Source organism: Manis javanica, chromosome 6, assembly GCF_040802235.1.
Source record: "Manis javanica isolate MJ-LG chromosome 6, MJ_LKY, whole genome shotgun sequence".
NCBI lineage: Eukaryota > Metazoa > Chordata > Mammalia > Pholidota > Manidae > Manis > Manis javanica.
This window is the reverse complement of record NC_133161.1, coordinates 47,486,712-47,510,972: the sequence shown is the minus strand read 5'-3', so window position 1 is coordinate 47,510,972 and position 24,261 is coordinate 47,486,712. Positions and strand designations below refer to the sequence as shown.

The window sequence follows — 24,261 nt, the reverse complement described above, 5'->3', positions numbered from 1 at the left end:
GGGTTCTATCTCCAAGTAGAAAAGAAATTTAGGCAAAGAAATATTTCATGTAAAGTAATCTTAAGTTTCAGAAGGGTATAGCTTCTGTGAAAAAGGGCTGATGGGATAGGGAGCATCTGGAAAGACTCAGTACAAATGTGCAGCATTAGCAGGACTCTTCTCTACCTCCACATCTGTGGATGGCCACTGGCCTGGCTGACTCCGGGCTATGGCTCTGCTCTGATTGTCATGGCCATCCCAGAAAGATCTCTTGTTAATTCCAACTGTATCATTCTTACACTTCTATGAATTAAGATAACTCTTCTTCTCCATTATCTCAATTTTGACTACAGGCGATTGGTTCCCTTGTGTATCATGAGATTTGTAGTCCTTAAGAATTTTGCAGCCAATTTCTCTGGATCCAAACTCATCTGTATGCTAGTATGCATCAATGGCAGATGTGCAATACAAAGAGTAGAAGACTGGATGGATTAAAGACCAGATTTGCTTTCCTGGGTTTGGGGATTGGAGGATGAGGCATCAGAGTCCAGAGTAATCTGAAGGAATTACATTTCCTTTTTACACATCCACTGGATGGAGACAACTGTTAACTAGTTGCTTTTTATAAAGAGAAAAATTTACTGTCTCTTCTAGACAAAACAGTCACATAAATCAGCTCAGCATTGCTTTCAAGTTAAACAAATCGGTGAGAGAAACTTACAAAGAAACAAGATGAACAGACCTTGGTTAAGCTTGCCACTGTGTTTTTAACCTCTCCAAGGAGAAGAGTTGTACTATTACTTCAAAATTACACTATGCTTGAAAAGCTGACAAAAATGGTTTGTGCCTACATCTTGAAACATTTGGTCAACAATGAGAAGCCCATTCAGCAAGAGGCTTCTAAGGTTCTCATTTAACAAGACCTGAGTGGACGCCAGATGAGATACCAAGGGAATTACTTAACCAAGCATGTTCAGCCTTACAACCCAGAACAAGAAAATGGTTACTAAAGAGGAAACAAATGATAATCTAATTAATCCTAATTCAACCAGAAAACCCACACAGAAATGGTGCATAAGTCCTAAGACTTTTGGCACAAATCAGCAACATCTCCAAGGAAATTTCCTAGGCAATGAAAATGAAAATGAAACATAGGTCACATGACCTTGATGCTAATGACTAAAAAGAGAAATTTGGTATCGTCTACAAAAGTGGGATGGTGCAAAATATATGGTTAAGCAGTGATGCTGTCAAATCACTTCATCTCCTACTGTGGTTTTAACTTTTATCATTATTCTTTCATTTAAAAACATGTTTATAATTCTCTTCCAAATCACTCTGAACTCAGTGAACTCAGCCATGGCAGTGGTTTGTTTCAATGTGTGGTATTGGTAAATGAAGATTTGGGAGAAATATGGTATAGATACAGTAATGACAACCCTAACAACAGTAGTAATAGTAGGAGTAGCAGTAATAGTACTTTCTGGGTGCCAGGTTCTCCAGGACTAAAAGGAAGGTTCTATTACTATCCCCATTTTATAAGATGAGAAAATTTAAGAAGAGAGAGCTTAAATAAGATGTCTCAAGTCACACAAGCCAGCACATGGTACAGCAGAGATCTGGCCCAGGAAGTCTGGTTCCAAGATTTATGTTCACAATACTTTCACAATTTATTGATTCATCATCTCTAACACACATAGGCCTGATAATTTATCATGGGTTACATTCTTACAAAAGATGCTAGAAGTTGAAATGATGCATTGTAGAAATATGGATATAATACAGGGATACTGAAGGAGGAATGCCCAATTATTTTATGGACATGACCACAAATACCATATTCAACCAATTATAAATGCCCTATTAGAATAGGCTAACATTTAAAGGGATAAATCAGTTGATTAATACAATCAGTCATATACAACATATTTAACCTCTCAAAGTTTTTATTTCCTACATAATCCATGCAGAATGTTTTACTACTAGGTAGAACTTGAAGAAAAGCCTCTGGCTGGAACATTCTAAAGCACTGCCTGGGATCAGACCACTCCCAAACTCTTTAGTTACATGAAACAATAAATCTCTAGCTTTGGCCTTTATAAAAAGAAAAAGTGCCTCCTCATGGTGAAATCCAAAGACCTTGGAACCAGTTGAGTGCTCTTTGATCCAGGTACGTCTACCTTGGTACTTTCTCTCCCTGCAAATTTCCCACTGAAAGCATATTCAATACCAGAAATCAACTACCAGCCTTTCTGCAATCTTTGTTGAAAAATAACTCATTTTTTCATCAATTTCACTTGACATAGTAACATTGGGGAAAGAAGAGGACCCCTGCCCTTAAAAAGTTAAGTGTCAACTCAAATGTACTCTGCATTTCTGAATGAACCCTTAATTACTTCACTGCACTACTGTGCACAACAGCAAGAAATTTCAAGGTTTTCACCTGCATGTTTCCATCTCATCCCAAGTCTTATCTTTGCCTTTTAGTAGTAGAATTAAACTTTTTTTTTAATCCAACATTTTTAAAAACTAAACATAACTATGAAATAACAATATTGACAGTTTAATACATCAGAACTTACTTATTCATCCATCATTTTATTATGAAATGATACTTCCCCTCAGGCCCAAAGCCTTTACCCTTCAGCCTTCTCCCTTCATTCATCCAAGTTTCACATTGTCCTACCTTCTGCTGCTGCTTAGTCAACACTCAGAGGACCCCTTAAAAATCAAGACTCTTAGAGGAAGCAGAGGTGTGAGGAAGATGGGATGTGGGAAAAGAGGATTCTCTCTTTCAGGCTTGCTGACTCAGTGTGCACCACCCACAGAACTCCCCACTGTGTTTCGCAGGGATGAGAACTGCAGACATGAAACTAAGAGAAGTCTTCACTCTTCACTTATCGGGGAAGGGCAGCTACCCAGAAACCATCTTGTGTCCTTCCTTATACCCACTTACGTACTTCAAGGAAGAGGGGAAAAAAGGAAAATCCAATCACTGAGTCTGTATCCTAGAACCTTCTAATTTCTGTTCAGGACCAAGAGATCTTATCTCTATGACTTTCATTTCAGACTACATCATTTCTGCTTATAGGTGAACAAAGATTACATATAATACTCCCTATGAGAAATGAAATTACTCTTTTTAACAATTAGTTATTTTTCCTCTTCAGAAACTGTTGCAGCACTTTATTATAGTCAAAATATAATTTTAATAGAAATTTACTTGTAATATTATTTAGTATTACCACATCTAATACTTTGAACTAAACTTGTTTTATTCTCCTCAGCACAAGGTTGACTGTTAAGACATATGGAGGTAGTCAACTGTATCTGCTGACCTACAGTAGAAAACTAGAATAAGGCTGTATATCAATTAATCAATATATATACACAAAAAATAGCAGTATTAAAATTCAAAATTTCATACACACAAAAAACCCTAGAAACTTGGAGACTGAGGCTTCCACTTTTAAAGAAAACTGCTTCATGTGAATAAATCCTTATTCTTCTGCTATGTGCCTAAATGTCTAGTCCTCAGAGAGAATTTCCTCTGCTCTCTCCCCCAATGTCAGGAACATTCTACTAAAACTAATGAGACTTTTTCTTTCAACATCGCAATTTGGAATCACATACATGTGTTATTTCATAATCTAACACCTCCTATTGGCCACCAAAGGCAAGGACTGTGACTATTTTCTTCTAGTCTGTATTCCCTGTGCCTGGCACACAGAAAGTATTCAAGAAACAGCTGTCAAGTTAGGAAATTAATAAAGGCCCTGTCCCTCTAGGATGGGTAGAATCAAATAGTCATATAACAGCAAGTGTGGACACTGAACCCTCACACACTGCTGATGCTCACTGTGGTTTTGACTACACTTATCTGATGACTAATGAAGCTAGCATCTTTTCACATATTACTACCCTTTGCTAAGTGATTCTAAGGTAGCCTCAAACCACAGTGATCAGAGCAATAAAAAGTACCTTTTTTTCACAGAGAAGCCAGAGACTCTGACATTGTCACTTGTATGGAAGGCATTAGAAAAGGAGTAACAACTCTGTACAGCAAAGGTGAAACTCAGTCTTACAGGAACTGACTGACACTGACATACAGTACTTACTATCTGCTAAACATTATTTTAAGCTCTTTACATATATTCATTCATTTAATCCTTGTAACAACTCTCTGAGAAAGGCATTATTATCCTTACTTCGCACATGAGGAAACAGAGATATAGAGACATTATATAACCTGTCGAAGATTGCAGGCTCTAAATGGTCAAGGCAGATTCCAAACCCACAGACTCCCAATATTTGTTGAATTAGTTCCTATGGCTGCTGCAGCAAATTACCACAAGCATGGTGGCTTAAAACAGAAACTTATTCTCCCACAGCTCCGGAGACCAGAAGTGTGAAATTCAGGTGCAGGCAGTACCATGCTCTCTATAAAGGAGGGTACTTCTTTGCCTCTCATAACTTCTGGTGGCTCCTGTGTCCTTGGCTTACCATAGCACAACTCTAAAGTCTGTCTCTGATTTCCCACGACCTTCCCCTTTGTGTCTCTCTGTGTCTTCTACTTTTCTGTCTCTTGCACATTTAGAGCCCACTCTAAATCCAGGATAATCTCATCTCAAGATTTAACTGAATTACGTCTGCAAAGACCCTGTTTCCAAATAAGATCACATTCACAGGTACTGGGGGTTAGAACTTGGACATTAAAAACAAAAATAGTTAAGATACAGTTCACATACCATACAATTTGCCCATGTAAAATATATAATTTGATTGTTTTTATTCACAAATATGTACAATCATCACAATTTTAGAACCTTTTCATCACCTCAAGAACCCCATATCCATTAGGAATAACTCCCCCATGCTTGCCTTCTCATCCCTCCCCACACCTGAGCTCTAAGCTTCCACTAATTTACTTTCTGTCTCTATAGATTTCTCTATTCTGGACCATGAGTTGAACTGTATAGTACGTGGTCTTTTGTGACTGGCTTCTTTCACTTAAGTTTTCAAGGTTCATCTATGTAGCATGTATCAGTACTTCATTTCTTTTGACAGCTGAATAATATTTCATTGTATGGATATACTACCTTTGGTTTATCTATTCATCCACTGATAGACATTTGGGTTATTTCCATCTCTTGGTTATAATGAATGCTGCTGCTATTTACATACAAGTTCCTGTGTGGATATGTGTTTCATTTCTTCTGGGTATTTATCTAGGAGTAGAATCACTGGGACACGCTGTAATTCTACATGTAATTGTTTGAGGTACTGCCAAATTCTTTTCAAAAGTGACTGGACAAATTTACCTTTCATCAGCAGTGTGTGAGGGTTCAGTGTCTCCACACTTGCTGTTATATGACTATTTGATTCTACCCATCCTAGAAGGTACGGGAATCTCATTGTGGTTCTGATTACACTTACCTGATGACTAATGAAGCTAGCATCTTTTCATATATTTATTGACCATTTACTGATCATTTAGAAATGTCTACTCAGATCCTTTGCCCATTTAACTGAGTTACCTTCTTAGTTTTGAGTTGCATGACTTCTTACACATTCTAGATACAAGAAGTTCCTTAACAAATACATGACTTGCAAATATTTTATCCTGTTCTGTGGGTTTTCTTTTCACTCTTTCTTGGTGGTGTTTTTCTTAAGCACAAAACTTTTTAATTTTAACAAAGACTTGTTTTTAATTATGTTGCTTATGCTCTTGCTGTCATATCTTAAGAATCCTTTGTCAAATCCGAGCTCATGAAGATTTACCCCTCTGTTTTCTTCTAAAAAATCCTTTTGGGGGCCACTATTCAACTAACTATGTATACTCACTCACTATACAACCAATTATAATAGATTATTATTTAATTCCAAAAAACTCCATGGGTGCAGAACACATTAAACAGAGAAGGTAGGGAGTGTTATATGATCAGTGGCTTGACATTACGGATCCAAAAGGAATCTAGGCACTTTACTTCTGGGTAGTCTAGGTTACAGATAACAGGTACATTTCACAATTATCAAGGGAGATACCACACACACACTCACAACTGTCTCACATTAATTAGTGACTATGCTTCACATAATTAAAAGAGCTAAAGCTCCAAAGTCAAAGAAAGATCATTTTTGTTCAGATCCTGACTCTTGCGATTCACAAACTGTGTAACCTTGGAGATGTTATTTAACTTCTCCAAGAATCATTTCCTGATAACACTTCTGCTTCAAAGATAAAATTAGATAGTGAATACCAAATATTTAGTGAAAGACCTGACACACAATAGGCACTCACTAAATCTAAGCTTTTCTTTTCCTTTTTTTAAAATTTTGGTATCATTAATCTACAATTACATGAGAAACATTATGTTTACTAGGTTCCCCCCTTCACCAAGTTCCCCCCACAACCCCCATTACAGTCACTGTCCATCAGCATAGTAAGATGCTGTATAATCACTACTTGTCTTCACTGTGTTGCACAGCCCTCCCCGTGCCTCCCCCCACATTATACATGCTAATCGTAATGCCCTCTTTCTTCCCCCCACCATCCCTCCCTTCCCACCCATCCTCCCTAGTCCCTTTCACTTTGGTAACTGTTAGTCCATTCTTGGGTTCTGTGGTTCTGCTGCTGTTTTGTTCCTTCAGTTTTTTCTTTGTTCTTATATTCCACATATGAGCGAAATTATTGGGTGCTTGTCTTTCTCCGCCTGGTTTATTTCATTGAGCATAATACCCTCTAGCTTCATCCATGTTGTTGCAAATGGTAGGATTTGTTTTCTTCTTATGGCTGAATAATATTCCATTGCGTATATGTACCACATCTTCTTTATCCATTCATCTACTGATGGACACTTAGCTTGCTTCCATTTCTTGACTATTGCAAGTAGTGCTGCGATAAACATGGGGGTGCATCTGTCTTTTTCAAACTGGACTGCTGTATTTTTAGGGTAAATTCCTAAAGTGGAATTTCTGGGTCAAATGGTATTTCTATTTTGAGTTTTTTTAGGAACCTCCATACTGCTTTCCACAATGGTTGAACTAATTTACATTCCCACCAGCAGTGTAGGAGGGTTCCCCTTTCTCCACAACCTCACCAACATTTGTTGTTGTCTTTTGGATGGTGGCGATCCTTACTGGTGTGAGGTGATATCTCATTATGGTTTTAATTTGCATTTCTCTGATGACTAGCGATGTGGAGCATCTTTTCATGTGTCTGTTGGCCATCTGAATTTCTTCTTTGGAGAACTCTCTATTCAGCAACTCTGCCCATTTTTTTTTTTTTTTGAGAGGGCATCTCTCATATTTATTGATAAAATGGTTGTTAACAACAATAAAATTCAGTATGGGGGGGGGTCAATGCTCAATGTACAATCATTAATCCATCTCAAGTCAAATTCTCATCAGTCTCCAATCTTCTGAAGCATAACAAACAAGTTCTTACATGGTGAACGAATTCTTACATAGTGAATAAATTCTTACATGGTGAACAGTACAAGGGCATTCATCACAGAAACTTTCGGTTTTGATCACTCATTATGACCTATAAACAATCAGGTCAAATATGAATATTCATTTGATTTTTGTACTTGATTTATATGTTGATCCCACATTTCTCCCTTTATTATTATTATTATTTTTATTTTTAATAAAATGCTGAAGTGGTAGGTAGATGCAAGATAAAGGTAGAAAACATAGTTTAGTGCTGTAAGAGGGCAAATGTAGATGATCAGATGATCAGGTGTGTGCCTATGGACTAAGTATTAATCCGAGCTAGACGAGGGCAATAAAACATCCATGGATGCAGAAGCTTTCTCTCAAAACAGGGGGGGTTGAGGTTCTAAGCTTCACCACTGTTGTTCCCCAATTTCTCACCTGATGGCCCCCCTGCGACTGTGCCTGTCTTAGGTTGTTCCTCCCTTGAGGAATCTTACCCATCTCTGGCTAACCAGTCATCTTCCGGGGCCATACAGGGAAATGTAAAGTTGGTAAGTGAGAGAGAAGCCATATTGTTTGAAAAGGTTAGCTTTTTACTTCTTTGCAGATTTATGCCCTGTAGCTTCTATGCCCAGCACTTGTCTCGAGGTATCTTTACCACCTGGAGGAATTATGATACTTGGTAAATTCGATATGAGGCACGAATTCTATTTAAGGGTTGTAATTAGGAAGAAAGAAGAAAAGCTATTGATGTAGCATATGGAAGGAAACATGGGAGGATTGATTATTTCTTTGACATATCTTCTTGTAGAGTACCTTAAGTATGTATAGGTTTTAAACTACTAACTAATTTGCACACACATATTAACATAATAGGAATACGGTGACATAAACAAAGCAAATCTATAATTACCATCCATCTCCAGTGAAGCCAAGAAAACCATTTAGGCACCCTAGGCATTTGTGAAAATTTGTCTATGATATGATGGATATTGTCCAACTGTACTTGAACAGTCTGAGAGAAATCAGACAAATTAAAGCAGCCCATTTCTGGGATCTGTTCACATCCCATATGTTCTTTTAACCGTAGATAGTCTATAGTCATAAGATTTTGGAGTGCTACAACTTGCACCCCTCCCAACTCCTGGTTGAGTTCCAACAGTACAGATCCGGTCAAATTCGTTGTCTCACTGTATGCACATGCCAGCCTAGACATCTCCCTCCTCATTCCTATGGCAAGTCCAGGAAACGGTGGGGGAGATGCAGCCACAACTGCAGCATCGTCCGGATCCCTGTGGAGGCTTTTTGATGATCATCCCCCGGCACAAGTCCTCCAGAGAGTGTTGATGCCGGAAGCTCCTCCTCATATCGTATCTTAGTTCACTTTCTGGGTATCCAAGCTAGGCCTTGATCTCCTGCATAGAAACAAACAGACCCTTTGCCCACACTTTGACATGCCCTCTATACCACTGTGCAGAACTCATTGGAGGTCAGCACACAGGAACTGCTTTTTTTTTTTTTTTTTTATTAAGAGAAAGGAATATTATCAGAAAAGAGTACCTCCATAGCTGATCATCTGACACCCTTTGAGTGATCAACATTAAGGATATTTAAAGCATGCATTGATCTTTGATTTACCAATAGTTTTATTCTATCAAGGAGTAATCCCCCTTTTCTTTCTTTCTTTCTTTCTTTCTTTCTTTTTTTTAATTTTTAATCTACACTTACATGAAGAATACTATGTTTACTATGCTCTCCCCTATATCAGGTCCCCCCTAACAACCACATTACGGTTACTGTCCATCAGCTTAGCAAAATGTTGTAGAGTCACTACTTGTCCTCTGTGCATTGTGCAGCCCACCCTCCCCTTTCTCCCTCCCCCACATGCATGCTAATCTTAATACCCCCCTTCTTCCCCCCCACCCTTATCCCTCCCTGCCCACCCATCCTCCCCAGTTCCTTTCCCTTTGGTACCTGTTAGTCCATGTTTGGGTTCTGTAATTCCGCTGCTGTTTTGTTCCTTCAGTTATTCCTTTGTTCCTATACTCCTCAGATGAGTGAAATCATTTGGTATTTCTCTTTCTCCGCTTGGCTTATTTCACTGAGCATAATACTCTCCACCTCCATCCATGTTGCTGCAAATGGTTGGATTTTTCTACTTCTTATGGCTGAGTAGTATTCCATTGTGTATATGTACCACATCTTCTTTATCCATTCATCTACCGATGGACATTTAGGTTGCTTCCAATTCTTGGCTATTGTAAATAGTGCTGCGATAAACATAGGGGTGCATCTGTCTTTCTCAAACTTGATTGCTGCGTTCTTAGGGTAAATTCCTAGGAGTGGAATTCCTGGGTCAAATGGTAGGTCTGTTTTGAGCATTTTGATGAACCTCCATACTGCTTTCCACAATGGTTGAACTAATTTACATTCCCACCAGCAGTGTAGGAGGGTTCCCCTTTCTCCACAGCCTCGCCAACATTTGTTGTTGTTTGTCTTTTGGATGGCAGCTATCCTTACTGGTGTGAGGTGATACCTCATTGTAGTTTTAATTTGCATTTCTCTGATAATTAGTGATGTGGAGCATCTTTTCATGTGTCTGTTGGCCATCTGAATTTCTTCTTTGGAGAACTCTCTGTTCAGCAACTCTGCCCATTTTTTAATTGGATTATTTGCTTTTTGTTTCTTGAGGTGCGTGGGCCATCCATATTTTGGATGTCAACCATATTTTGGATGACATCCATATTTTGGATGTCAACCTTTATCAGATCTGTCTTTTATGAATATATTCTCCCATACTGTAGGATGCCTTTTTGTTCTACTGATGGTGTCCTTTGCTGTATAGAGGCTTTTCAGTTTGATATAGTCCCACTTGTTCATTTTTGCTTTTGTTTCCCTTGCCTGGGGAGATATGTTCATAAAGAAGTCGCTCATGTTTATGTCAAGAGATTTTTGCCTATGTTTTTTCTAGGAGTTTTATGGTTTCATGACTTACATTCAGGTCTTTGATCCATTTCGAATTTACTTTTGTGTATGGGGTTAAACAATGATCCAGTTTCATTCTCTTACATGCAGCTGTCCAGTTTTGCCAGCACCATCTGTTGAAGAGACTGTCATTTCCCCATTGTATGTCCATGGCTCCCTTATCATATATTAATTGACCATATATGTTTGGGTTAATGTTTGGAGTCTCTATTCTGTTCCACTGGTCTGTGGCTCTGTTCTTGAAATTGTCTTGATTACTGTGGCTTTGTAGTAGTGCTTGAAGTTGGAGAGCAAGATGCCCCTCACTTTATTCTTCCTTCTCAAGGCTGCTTTGGCTATTCGGGGTCTTTGGTGGTTCCATATGAATTTTTGAACTATTTGTTCCAGTTCATTGAAGAATGCTGTTGGTGATTTGATAGGGATTGCATTGAATCTGTAGATTGCTTTGGGCAGGATGGCCATTTTGACAATATTAATTCTTCCTAGCCAAGAGCCTGGGTTGAGTTTCCATTTGTTAGTGTCCTCTTTAATTTCTCTTAAGAGTGTCTTATACTTTTCAGGGTATAGGTTTTTCACTTCCTTAGTTTGGTTTATTCCTAGGTATTTTATTCTTTTTGATGCAATTGTGAATGGAATTGTTTTCCTGATTTCTCTTTCTGTTAGTTCATTGTTAGTGTATAGGAAGCCATAGATTTCTGTGTATTAATTTTGCATCCTGCAACTTTGCTGTATTCCGATATCAGTTCTAGTAGTTTTGGAGTGGAGTCTTCAGGGTTTTTTATGTACAATATCATGTCATCTTCAAATAGTGACAGTTTGACTTCTTCTTTACCAATCTGGATTCCTTGTATTTCTTTCTTTTGTCTAATTGCCATGGCTAGGACCTCCAGTACTATGTTGAATAACAATGGGGAGAGTGGGCATCCCTGTCTTGTTCCCGATCTCAGAGGAAAAGCTTTCAGCTTCTCGCTGTTCAGTATGATGTTGCCTGTGGGTTTATCATATATGACCTTTATTGTGTTGAGGTACTTGCCCTCTATACCCATTTTGTTGAGAGTTTTTATCATGAATTGATGTTGAATTTTGTCAAATGCCTTTTCAGCATCTATGGAGATGTTCATGTGATTTTGTCCTTTTTGTGTATGCGGTAGATGATGTTGCTGGATTTTCGAATGTTGTACCATCCTTGCATCCCTGGGATGAATCCCACTTGGTCATGGTGTATGATCATCTTGAAGTATTTTTGAATTTGGTTTGCTAATATTTTGTTGAGTATTTTTGCATCTATGTTCATCAGGGATATTGGTCTGTAATTTTCTTTTTTGGTGGGGTCTTTCTTTCCTTTTTAAAATGAAAATATATCCTGTATTCAAAGATAAGTCTTATTCTTAAAGTAACCTTCCTTCATACCTACCTGAAATCAGCAACTCTAAAAAAATAAGAATTTTGTTTAGCAATGGAGGTAAAAGGGCAACTTCAGAGAATAAGGAAATTCAGACAGAGCATCAGAGAGCTCTCGAAATCTGGGAAAAAGCAGAAAAGAGATTCACAAAGAAGTGGTGATCACTTCAGTTCTCCACAGACCAACTGTAAGGGCTATAGGCATAGAGGGATGAGTGATGGCATCAGTAACAATGTGAAAGGACCTAAGCTTTTGCTTTGCCAGTCCAGGTTAAATCTGTCTCCAATTTGGAGAAGGAGAAATGCCTATGATTTTTCATACACACATACACAAAGTATGTGTAAATTTCTGGAACATTATTCTCCAAAATGCCAGAGGAATATATTATTATAACTTTGATTAACTTCTGTATTTAATTGAAGATATTTCTTCTGTTTAGAGACCAAGTACCATATTATTCTCCAAAATGCCAAAGGAGTATATTATTATAACTTCGATTAAATTTTGTATTTAATGGAAGATATTTCCTCTGTTTAGAGATTAAGTACCACTGTTACAAATATATAAACCACTGTAAAGTGCCAATATCAAACAGATATGTTATCCCCAAAGTAATATCTATCTGCTAAAAATACAATGCATCCCAGACTGAGTATCAACTTGAATTGCTTATCATCCCTGAAGATGATAAAGGCTACCTTTCCCAGATTCTCTAATACATTTATTTACTTATAATTGGAGAGAGAGAGAGAAATAAAATTAACAAATTCAGTTTACAATCCCATCAGGTATACTTCTTTCTAAGAAGCTGTCAGACTTGAATGTATATTCATTGTTAAACATCAATATCAAAACAAATTTAAAGAAAAGACTTACCTGTTCACCTGCATCTTGAAACTCTTTGCATGCATCAGGGAACACATCATAAATAATGAGTGGATAGCCATGTTTCATGAGATTTTTTGCCATTGGATTTCCCATGTTGCCCAGTCCAATGAATCCAACTGGAGTCTTAGAAGCCATTGACCTAGAACACACTGATTTCAATATATTACTTTCAATAGGGGCACATAACATTTTTTATTATAAACATTCATTATTAATAAGTCAATTTTTATTTACACGTTTTCTATTAATAAAGTACTTTTAAAAGATTAGTTTTAAACTAATGATATCAACTGTGTACAGGCAGGCTAATCTCTAATTATTTAATTCTCCAGGGAACAGTCATACAAAAACAATCTCTTCTGTTTCCTACCTCTATAATATCCCTTCCTTTACCATTTTTAATAATAAACTTTAAATTTTTATCATTTATAAAATATATATTATGTACTTTATCTATTACGTAAGGTATTCTAGACTACTCATCTATATTATCTCCTTTTGTAATGTGTATAAAAAATTGTATATATTCAGTATAACATCTATCTTGGATAAGGTCCAAGAGTAGAAAAGTTTATTGTAGAAACCATCACCTCCTATGGTACAAAAAACAATCCTAAGAAAATGTTAAGCCCAGGAGAATGTATTTCAACCAAAAGTCACCAGTTTATAAATGGGGTCCTAGGAGGTGGGGCAGAGGGAACACTTTCATGGGCTTTAAATGTCAAGGGTAATAGTTAGGACATTGGGCGAACAACTCCATGCACTTTCAGAGAAGAGGAATTTCACTTTATAGAAAAAAAGTTCTTACAAAGTTATGTGCAAATTTTTTAAGGCCTTTTGAAATCAAAATGGGGCACACAATTCAAAGTAATGCTTTCTGCAACACAGCAGAGAGGCTTTGCATCACCATACACTATGTCTCTGATTCTATTAGAACTCCACTCAACAAATATTTACTGCATGAAGTACTATTATAGAAAGTACACAAGAAGATATGGCCCTTGCCCTCAAAAAGCTCCCAGTCTAGTGAGAGAAGAAAGAGGAATTAACTCCACTTACCATTTCTATTATTATTTCCTGGCTCTAGGTTTCCTTTTTCTTTCAAGGTTTCCAGTTTTAAAACTAATGCATCAGCTAATCACAGTCTCCCTTTCAAGTTTCAGGTCCTCTCAACTGATGGATCCCTGCCCCTCCTTTAGATTAGAATAAATCTAAATGCAGTAAGATTTCCTAAAAGCAAATTATTTTAAGTTCTAATGCTTAAGAAATAGAGGTCTTCTTGTGTTAGAAGCATATGTAATTCTTTTTAACTTTATTTTCTCTATGATTTCCATTAACTACAGGTGTCATGTGCAACATCATCTAACCAGGGTTTAGCACACTTGGTATAACAGGAGTCCTGTGTCTGACTTTCTGGCCCACTGGGGGTTCAATGGCAGAGAAACAACACCTAACTGAAATCTTATTTTGATATTAAACAGAATGAGGAGTATACTTTCAGAGAACTCTAATTAATGCTAATAACTAGTATGCCAACTACTGTGTTAAGTTTGGAAAGGTGTAATTCAACTGAAAATATTAGAAACTAGGGAGATTGTGATTAAAAGATAGTTAGTAACAGATAACTCACTCTAGATCAAATACTTGATAAATACAAGCAAGGTAGAACTACAGTTTATTCATACACATCACAAATATGAAGCAACTGTCACATGTACTGTGCCAGATGCTACAGACAACACAATGACAGAGTCTTTGCTGTCACCAGGCTTAAAATCCAAGAGGAAATAAAGTATGTACACAAACATTAATACAAGAAAGTTAAAGTATAAAAACAATGGTGACAAAAAAGAAAATTCATCTGGTTTGGGGACTTTACGAAAGTAACATTTGACCTGAGGCTTCTAAGAATGGTAGGATTTCAAATAGAAAGGGAAGTAGAAAATGGAACTCCACATAGAAAAGTAACATTGAGTATATGCAAGGAAATAGGAAAGCAAGGCAAAAATGGGTAATAGTAATAAAAGTCAGTACTTGTGGCAATTTTACTATATGTCAGACACTGTAATAATCACTTTATAAATAATACTGTCATCTTATTGTATCATTAAGTCTCTTTTAGCTGAGATTCCTGACAGTGGGTTTAAATAAAATAGCTAAGACCTGATTAAGTTATAATGCCAAGATTCAAATCCAGCCAAGTTGACTCTAGGTTCTTTACTTTTAACCACTGTACAACACTGCCTTCCATTCGTCCCAGAGGATGCACACACAAAACAGCAAGAATTAAGATGGAAAGAAACAACACAACCATAACATGAAAGGCTGGGAAGCATGCCGAACAAGTTGACTATATTTTATAAGCAAGATGTAGCACCACAGACTGAATGTTTGTGTCCCCTCAAAATTCCTACATTGAAACAATCCCCAATGTAAGGGTATTTGATGGTAGGGCGTTAAGGCCATGAGGGCAGAACCCTCACATATGAGACTGGCGCCCTTACAAAAGAGACCCCAGAGAGATCCCTCATCTCCTTCCGCCATGTGATGACACAGTGAAAAGATGGTTCTTTGAACCAAGTGGGCCCTCACCAGACACCAAATCTGCTGGCACCTTGATCTTGTACTTCCGAGCCTCCAGAGCTATGGGAAATAAATTTTCATTGTTTATAAGACACCAGTCTATGGTATTTTGTTATAGCAGCCCAAATGGACTAAGACAGTTACTGAAACGTTTAGGCAAAAGAAAGAACACAATATGATCTATCCTTTAGGAACTGAAATGCGGCAACAATGTGCAATGCGTGAACTAGAAGAAGGTCATAGGAAAGCCAGGAGGTCAATATAAAGTTACCGGCAATACTCTGGCTCTGCCTTAGTCAGTCAGCTGTTACAACAAATACACCATACGCTGGGTGGCTTAAACAACAAACACACTTATTTCTCACAGTTCTGGGGGCTGGGAAGTCCAAGATCAAGGTGGCAGCAGACTCAGCATCTGGTGACAGCCCACTTCCTGATTTGTAGGTGGCCATCTTGTTGTTGTAACTTTACTTGGCAGAGAGCAGAGAAGACAAGCTCTCCTGTCTCTTTTTAGAAGGACACTAATCCCATTTGTGAGGGCACTGCCCTCATAACCTAATTACTTCCAAATGCCCCACCTCCTCAAACCATTCCATGGGGGATTAGGGTTTCAGCAATTGTGTGGGGAGGACACAAACATTCAGTCCATCTAACTTCAGTCAGTTAATAAAGGATGGTGGCCATATGAAAGGCAGATATGAAAAATATTTCAAAGACAGAAGTAAAAGGACATAGCAATAGATTGGAGTATGGGCTAATATAAGGGCAAAGATGACAGCAAGAAAACAGATATTAATAAACACAGTGGAGAAATCAAAGAGAGCTGACTCAGTTTTAAACAGGGTAACTGCAAGCTGTCAATGAGCTGAAAGATGTCCCACCAACTATTAGAAACACTACAACCAATTACGATCATCTCAGAAACAGAATGAGAAAGAAAGACATATTCGGCAACTATTTTAGGAAGAGAATTGAAATTGTGGGAGTTAATAAAATCACCAAATGAGACTTCAGAGGTTGAAGAACAAAGCCCAAGGAAATGTCAACATTTAGAAGTCAAAAAGAAGACATCAACCCTGAACTGACACATATTAAAAGTGATTAATTATAACTGTAGTCCATATGTTGTTCCAAACGTAGAGATACAGAAGATATAAAGAAGATGCAAATTGGATTTTATAAAATGAAAACCATAATGTGGAAAAGGAAAATTACATTGGATTAAAAATAGAATTGATATTACAGAAGAAAAGATCAGTGTCCTTGAAGACATAGCAACAGAAAACTACCCAAAACAAAAACACAGAGGAAAAATGATTTAAAAAATTGTAAGAACATTGGTGACCTGAGTCAGCTTCAGCCAGCCAAATACACATGTAAATGGATACCTCAAATGAAGAGGAGAGGTAGGATAGAAAAAATTTGTGAAGAACTAATGACCAAAAATTTCCAAATCTGATGAATATTGTAAACCCCATACATCCAAGAAGCTCAATAAACCCCAACACAAAAGACATGAAGAAAACTGCACCAAGACATTATCAAAATGCCCAAACACAGCTAGAGGGAAAAAGCCATTATGTACAGAGGTACAAAGATAAGGACAAAGGCAGATTTCTTATCAGAAATAAGCCAACTGAGAAAACAGCAGAGCATCATCTTTTAAAGTCCTGAAACAAAAACAACTGTTGTGCTAGGAATCTATATGGAGTGAAAATACATAACTGAAAATATTTGTGTATGTGAAGCATGCAGAAATCTGGGGAGGGGGCAGTGACAGATATGTTCACTATCTTGATTGTGGTAATGGTTTCACACATATATCAAAACTCATCATATTGTAAACTTTAAATATGTACAGTTAATTTTAAGTCAACTATAGTGCAAGAAAGCTGTTTTTAAAGTCAGCATGCTTATAGAACAAACAAGAGAAGACAGTTCTCAATTAAAAGATACTAAAATTACATATCAACCACTTGCAATGTGTGCCGTCTGAATAGATCTTGATTTGGAAAAAAAAGAGAAAAGGCTGTAAGAGACATTCTTAAGAAAACTGGAATTTTAAATATCAACTGTATATTATATGATACCACTGAATTGCTAATTAGGTAATGGCTGTTTGATTATACAGGAAACCATCCTTACTCTTAGGAGATTCACCCTGAATTATTTAAGGCTTAAGTGTCACACTGTCTGCATTTTACTTTCAAATGATACAAGCAGGATATGAATATAATTGTAAAGAAAGAAAGCAAACGTTGCAAAATGTTAACAATTGTTGACTCTTGGCAAAGAGTACATAGATGTTCACTGTATCATTTTTTCAACATTTTATGTTCGAAACTTCTCATAATAAAAAGGAAAAAATTTAGCCTATGTATATGGAAAAATATCACAAACATTATAAAAAAATAAGTAACCAGGAAAAATACTTGCAATACATGATAGAAATAGGGCTACTCTACTTCATATGCAATTGACTCTAAAATCTGAAAGAAAAATATGAATAATCCGGTTTTTTTTAAGTAGGCATAAATCACAAAATGTCAGTTAACAGAACATACGTAAATAACAAAAAAAAACTTTGAAAAACATACTCAACTTGTCGTAATTATAATAGTGCAAAACAAAGCAATACTATTCTTACCAGATGGACAAATTTGCATCTTTGATAAAACTCAGTACTGACAAGGGAGGACTGATGAAAATACATATTCTTCTACACTGTAAAATTATGTATTAGGCCAACCTTTTGGATGGCAATTTGAAAAAAATGCTCTACATTTGAATTTTATTATAAAATTTAAATTTGAAATGTGCATACTCTTTGATCCAGTAATTCCAGGTCTAGGAATCCTTATTCTTCGGAGATTCACCCTGAATTATTTAAGGTTGAAGTGTCACACTGTCTGCATTTTACTTTCAAATGATACAAGAGGGATATGAATATAATTGTAAAGAAATAAAGCAAATGTTGCAAAATGTTAACAAGTGTTGACTCTTGGCAGAGAGTACATAGATGTTCACGGTATCATTTTTTCAATATTTTATGTTCGAAACTTCTCATAATAAAAAGGAAAAAATTTAGGGGTCAGCACACTTTCTCTTAAAGGGTCAGGTAGTAAATATTTTCAGCTCTGTGAGCTATGAGGCTGGTCACAATTCAACTTATCCACTCTATTTTTAAAGCAGTCACAGACAATAGATATACAAATGATTGTGCTTTTCTTTCAATATAATTTTATTTACAAAAACAGATGCCCGTAAATCTGTAAAGAAGTAAAAAGCTAACCTTTTCAAATAATATTGCTTCTCTCTCACTTACCAACTTTACATTTCCCTGTATGGCCCCGGAAGATGACTGGTTAGCCAGAGATGGGTAAGATTCCTCAAGGGAGGAACAACCTAAGACAGGCACAGTCGCAGGGGGAGCCATCAGGTGAGAAATTGGGGATCAACAGAGGTGAGGCTTAGAACCTCTACCCCCCCCCTGTTTTGAGAGAAATCTTCTGCATCCGTGGATGTTTTGTCGCCCTTGTCTAGCTTGAATTAATACTTAATAAAGGGAGAAATGTGGGATCAACATATAAATCAAGTACAAAAATCAAACGAATATTCATATTTGACCTGATTGTTTATAGGTCATAATGAGTGATCAAAACCGAAAGTTTCTGTGATGAATGCCCTTGTACTGTTCACCATGTAAGAATTTATTCACTATGTAAGAATTCATTCACCATGTAAGAACTTGTTCATTATGCTTCAGAAGATTGGAGACTGATGAGAATTAGACCTGAGATGGATTAATGATTGTACATTGAGCATTGATCCCCCCTATACTGAATTTTATTGTTGTTAACAACCATTTGATCAATAAATATGAGAGATGCCCTCTCAAAAAAAAAAAACAGATGCCCAGCTATGGGCCATAGTTTGCCAACCCCTACTACATATAAACTCTCAATAATACAAAAATATAGTTTTTTATAGCACTGTTTGTAACAGCAGAACAATCGCAAATAACTAAAACAACATTAACAAGGCACTTAACTTTTAATAACTAAATATATGTTAACTTGATAGTTCACAGGAAATCAGTATGATGAAAAATATTATACAGATGTTCAAAAGAATTGTTACATCTGTGTAGAAGTATAAAGAAAAAAATCTCCAGGATAAATTATTAAGTGAAAAAAGGCAAGATGCAAAGCATTACACACAATAACATATGAGGAGAAAAAAGTATGCACAATAAATTTATCCAAATTCCTAGAATGATACATAAGAAACAGTAGTTACATCTGGTCTGATGGGTCAGTTAGAGAAAAGATACTTTTTCTTTTACAACTTTTTGAGTTTTTACCATGTGCATATAACTTTCACAACTATTTTTCTAATAAAATGAAATGAGTGAATTGGCACACTGTGGGTGTTTCATCTTGTTATAAGAATGAATAACTAGAAAGGTTTTATCAAATGGGAATATGGAGGTAAGTCAGTTCTGAAACAACTACAAAGCAAATAGCAATAAAGTAGATCCAGCAAAGGTAATTTGTATTGCAGCAACCATTAAACATTACAGGTTGCCTCTTCAATACCCTTCCTCCCAAACCTAGGATCAGATTCCAAATTATCTAAACCAATCATGGCAATGCCAGCTCTCTGCAAAGGACTGGTTCTCAGACTGGCAGCCCTAAGGAAAAGATCTTGAAATGCTGTGGGTAACCTCTATATGTAACAGGGAATGAACTAGAGATTAATGGAAAATTTCTGTCTAATCAGAAAACTTCCATGTCTCTTAGTATCACTAAAGTGGCAGCCAGGAAGATGACAGACCCAAAATAAGAGCAGAAAGTTGAGAAAAAAATAATGCTAGGATGCTGTCAAAAGCAGCCCTGAAGTTTCTAACTATAAATAAGTTTTAAGGCTGGATACAGAGGGAGCAGGAAAGCATATCCATGTATTTGGGGAGAAAGGAGAGGGTCAAATGACCAGGTGTAATGATGATGATAAAAAGCATGTTGGTTAGTAGAACAAGAGTCAAAGGGGGTTATATTAACCAGCAGACTAGTTCAGCTTTTGAAATATTGGCAGTATAGCAATTCCTAGCAATGAGATCTTAGAAGAGCTTAAGTAGAGCACTGATATTAGCTGAGGTCAAAAGTAATCAGGCCCATATCCTGGATGTGCCAATATGAACATCAGTGACAACAAAGTCTTTAATGATATGGGCTCAATCGTTCTCTTCATTTCTTCTTTGCTTGTGGCAAAGTTAGAGAAAGGGTAGTATAACTAGAAGATATGATGTCAAAAGAGAAAGAGTATTTACTGATGGTGATAATTAAGAACTTTTCTGAGATTAGAAAACCTAGATTCCTGTCCAGACAAGGTCACTTCTTAGATGAATGACCTTAAACTAACAAGTTAGTTACTTAATTTCTCTGGACATTAAGTTTTATCAGCAAGTCACTAATTTAGAAGGTAATTTATTATAAGGACTACTTGACATAACACATGTGAAGCTGTAAACAGTGCCTGACATGACAGTCAGTAAGTATCTGCTAGTTTTACTTTCAATGGTTAAGAAGTAGCTCTGGGGTACAGTCCTTTGTCAAATGCCCATTTGTGCTTAGCGGGTTAGAAGAGCCAGTGTTAGAAGGAATTCAGAGAACTTTAGGGAATGTCCTCTATCTGAGGAAAGACAGCTTTTAGTTAAGGTGAAGCATCAGGAGTGCTTGCACAATATAGAAGCATGGGCTCCCAAAGTGGCAGAAATTCAAATGGCTATAAATGGAATCATGGCCTAAAAACTTCCAAATTTAGATAATACATCTTCCTTGAAGCAAGTTACAGACATCAGTGTGTGGAAATACTAATTAGACTATACCTAAATTCAAGCTGACAGAAAATCAGAACACAAATACAAAGGTGACACTGGTTGACTCGTAAATAAACTAGAAGAAAATGCAGTAAAGTGAGTTTCTAAATTTATAGATGTAAATTTACAGATCATGTCCTCTTTCTCCAATGGTACATGAGCAAAGTTATCCATATCATTGTAACATGAAATGCTACCAAAAAATCAAGTTACTCTTAAGTTTCAAAATGCAAAAATTTGTAATAGGTTAATTATTTTACATTTCCAAAGTTTTTTTTCCCTAATCAAGGCAATGCATTTCATTGCAGAAAACTGGAAAATTTGAAAACATATAAAGTTGTAAAGGAAAAAATTAATCTCACTGTACAAAAATAATCAGGATTTTGCATAGCCCTTCCAGTCTGAGTTTATTATGAGATTATATTGTATATAGAATGTCATGTCCTAGTTTACTGTGTACTATTATAAGCACTCCATTTGCTTTAATAAGAGTTACTAAAGTAAGGCTGGTGACTTACTCTAAAAAGTCCTTTTATGGTTTGGTTCAAGTCATTTTAGAAATAAATATTCTATGCAATTCCACAAGTTGAAGGTCAGCTCTTGATACTAGGGCTATATGCAGTTTTTTAGAGTGTCAAGTACAACCTCCAAAACTAATATAAAGGGGGGAAAATGCAATTATATGTTTTATTTATGCTGAGCATTGCTTTTAGTAAAGTACATACAATATACACAAAAAGGACCAATAATAAAAAACTTTTTATTCCCATTTCTGTACATGATGCTGGTTAATATTCCCCTTCCGCCTTTGCTCAGTTGGTCACTTTAAGATGATCTGATACAAATCATATTTCCAAAAACAAAACAAAACGAGCAAAATAGCAGTAGATGCATAGACACTGAGAAGTGACTGCTGGTTCACCATGGGGGAGGGGCTAAGGTGGGTGGGTGGAGTGAGGGGAATAAAGGGGCGCAAAAATAATCATAAATTGGTCATGGGGATGGTAGTACACCATGAAGAATACAGTCAATGATTTTGCACCATCTTCCTATGTTGAGAGGCAGTAACCGCACTGGTGGGGATAAGGATTTAATAATATGGGTAACTGTTGAACGACTGTGTTGTATACTTGAAATCAATATAAGATTGTATATTAACCGGGGGGGTGGAGCCAAGATGGTGGTGTGAGTAGAGCAGTGGAAATCTACTCCCAAAACAATATATATTTTTGAAAATACAACTACCCCTTAAAGAGAGACCAGAACACACAGGACAACAGCCAGACTACATCTATACCTACGAGAACACAGCACTCAGTCCAACAAGAGGATATAACCATTATAAATATATATGCACCCAGCACAGGAGCACTAGCATATGTGAAACCAATACTAACAGAACTAAAGGAGGAAATAAAATGCAATGCATTCATTTTAGGACACTTCAACACACCACTCACTCCAAAGGATAAATCCACCAGACAGAAAATAAGTAAGGACACAGAGGCACTGAACAACACAGTAGAACAGATGGACCTAATAGACATCTATAGAACTCTACATCCAAAAGCAACAGGATACACATTCTTCTCAAGTGTACATGGAACATTCTCCAGAATAGACCACATACTAGGCCACAAAAAAGCCTCAGTATATTCCAAAGACTGAAATCCTACCAACCAACTTTTCAGATCACAAAGGTGTAAAACTAGAAATAAATTGTACCAAGAAAGCAAAAAGGCTCACAAACACATGGAGGCTTAACAACATGCTCCTAAATAATCAATGGATCAACAACCAAATTAAAATGGAGATCCAGCAATATATGGAAACAAATGACAACAACAGAAAGCCCCAACTTCTGTGGGACGCAGCAAAAGCAGTCTTAAGAGGAAAGTATATAGCAATCCAGGCATTATTTAAAGAAGGAAGAACAATCCCAAATGAATAGTCTAATGTCACAACTATAGAAATTGGAAAAAGAAGAACAAATGAGGCCTAAGGTCAGCAGAAGGAGGGGAATAATAAAGATCAGAGAAGAAATAAATAAAATTGAGAATAAAACAATAGAAAAAAAATCAATGAAACCAAGAGCTGGTTCTTCGAGAAAATAAACAAAATAGATAAGCCCCTAGCCAGGCTTATTAAGAGAAAAAGAGAGTCAACACACATCAACAGAATCAGAAAGGAGAAAGGAAAAGTCACGACGGACCCCACAGAAATACAAAGAATTATTAGAGAATACTATGAATACCTATATGCTAACAAGTTGGAAAACCTAGGAGAAATGGACAACTTCCTAGAAAAATACAACCTTCCAAGACTGACCCAGAAAGAAACAGAAAATCTAAACAGACCAATGACCAGCAATGAAATTGAATCAGTAGTCAAAAAACTACCCAAGAACAAAACCCCTGGGTCAGATGGATTTACGTCAGAATTTTATCAGACATCCAGAGAAGATATAATACCCATTCTCCTTAAAGTTTTCCAAAAAATAGAAGAGGAGGGAACACTCCCAAACTCATTCTATGAAGCCAACATCATCCTAATACCAAAACCAGACAAAGACCCCACCAAAAAAGAAAACTACAGACCAATATCCCTGATGAATGTAGATGTAAAAATACTCAACAAAATATTAGCAAACCAAATTCAAAAATATATCAAAGGATCAAACACCATGACCAAGTGGGATTCACCCCAGGGATGCAAGGATGGTACAACATTCGAAAATCCATCAACATCATCCAACACATAAATAAAAAGGACAAAAACCACATGATCATCTCCATAGATGCTGAAAAAGCATACGACAAGATTCAACATCCATTCATGATAAAAACTCTCAACAAAATGGGCAGAGGGCAAGTACCTCAACATAATAAAGGCCATATATGATAAACCCACAGCCAACATCATACTGAACAGCGAGAGGCTGAAAGGTTTTCCTCTGAGATCAGGAACAAGACAGGGATGCCCACTCTCCCCACTGTTATTTAACATAGTACTGGAGGTCCTAGCCATGGCAATTAGACAAAAGAAAGAAATACAAGGAATCCAGATTGGTAAAGAAGAAGTCAAACTGTCACTATTTGCAGATGAC

At 36.7% G+C, this 24,261-nt stretch overlaps 1 protein-coding gene across 2 annotated transcripts in view; it reads right to left on the bottom strand.

Moving 5' to 3' along the window:
* Positions 1 to 24,261, bottom strand: part of HIBADH (3-hydroxyisobutyrate dehydrogenase) — a 119,948-nt gene that overhangs the window by 91,371 nt on the left and 4,316 nt on the right. For both annotated transcript variants that reach the window (XM_017648991.3, XM_017648990.3), the window contains exon 2: positions 12,683 to 12,843. In XM_017648991.3, the coding sequence (XP_017504480.3) occupies positions 12,683 to 12,829 (147 nt within the window). In that variant the 5' untranslated portion in view covers positions 12,830 to 12,843. The remainder of the gene's footprint in view (positions 1 to 12,682; positions 12,844 to 24,261) is intronic.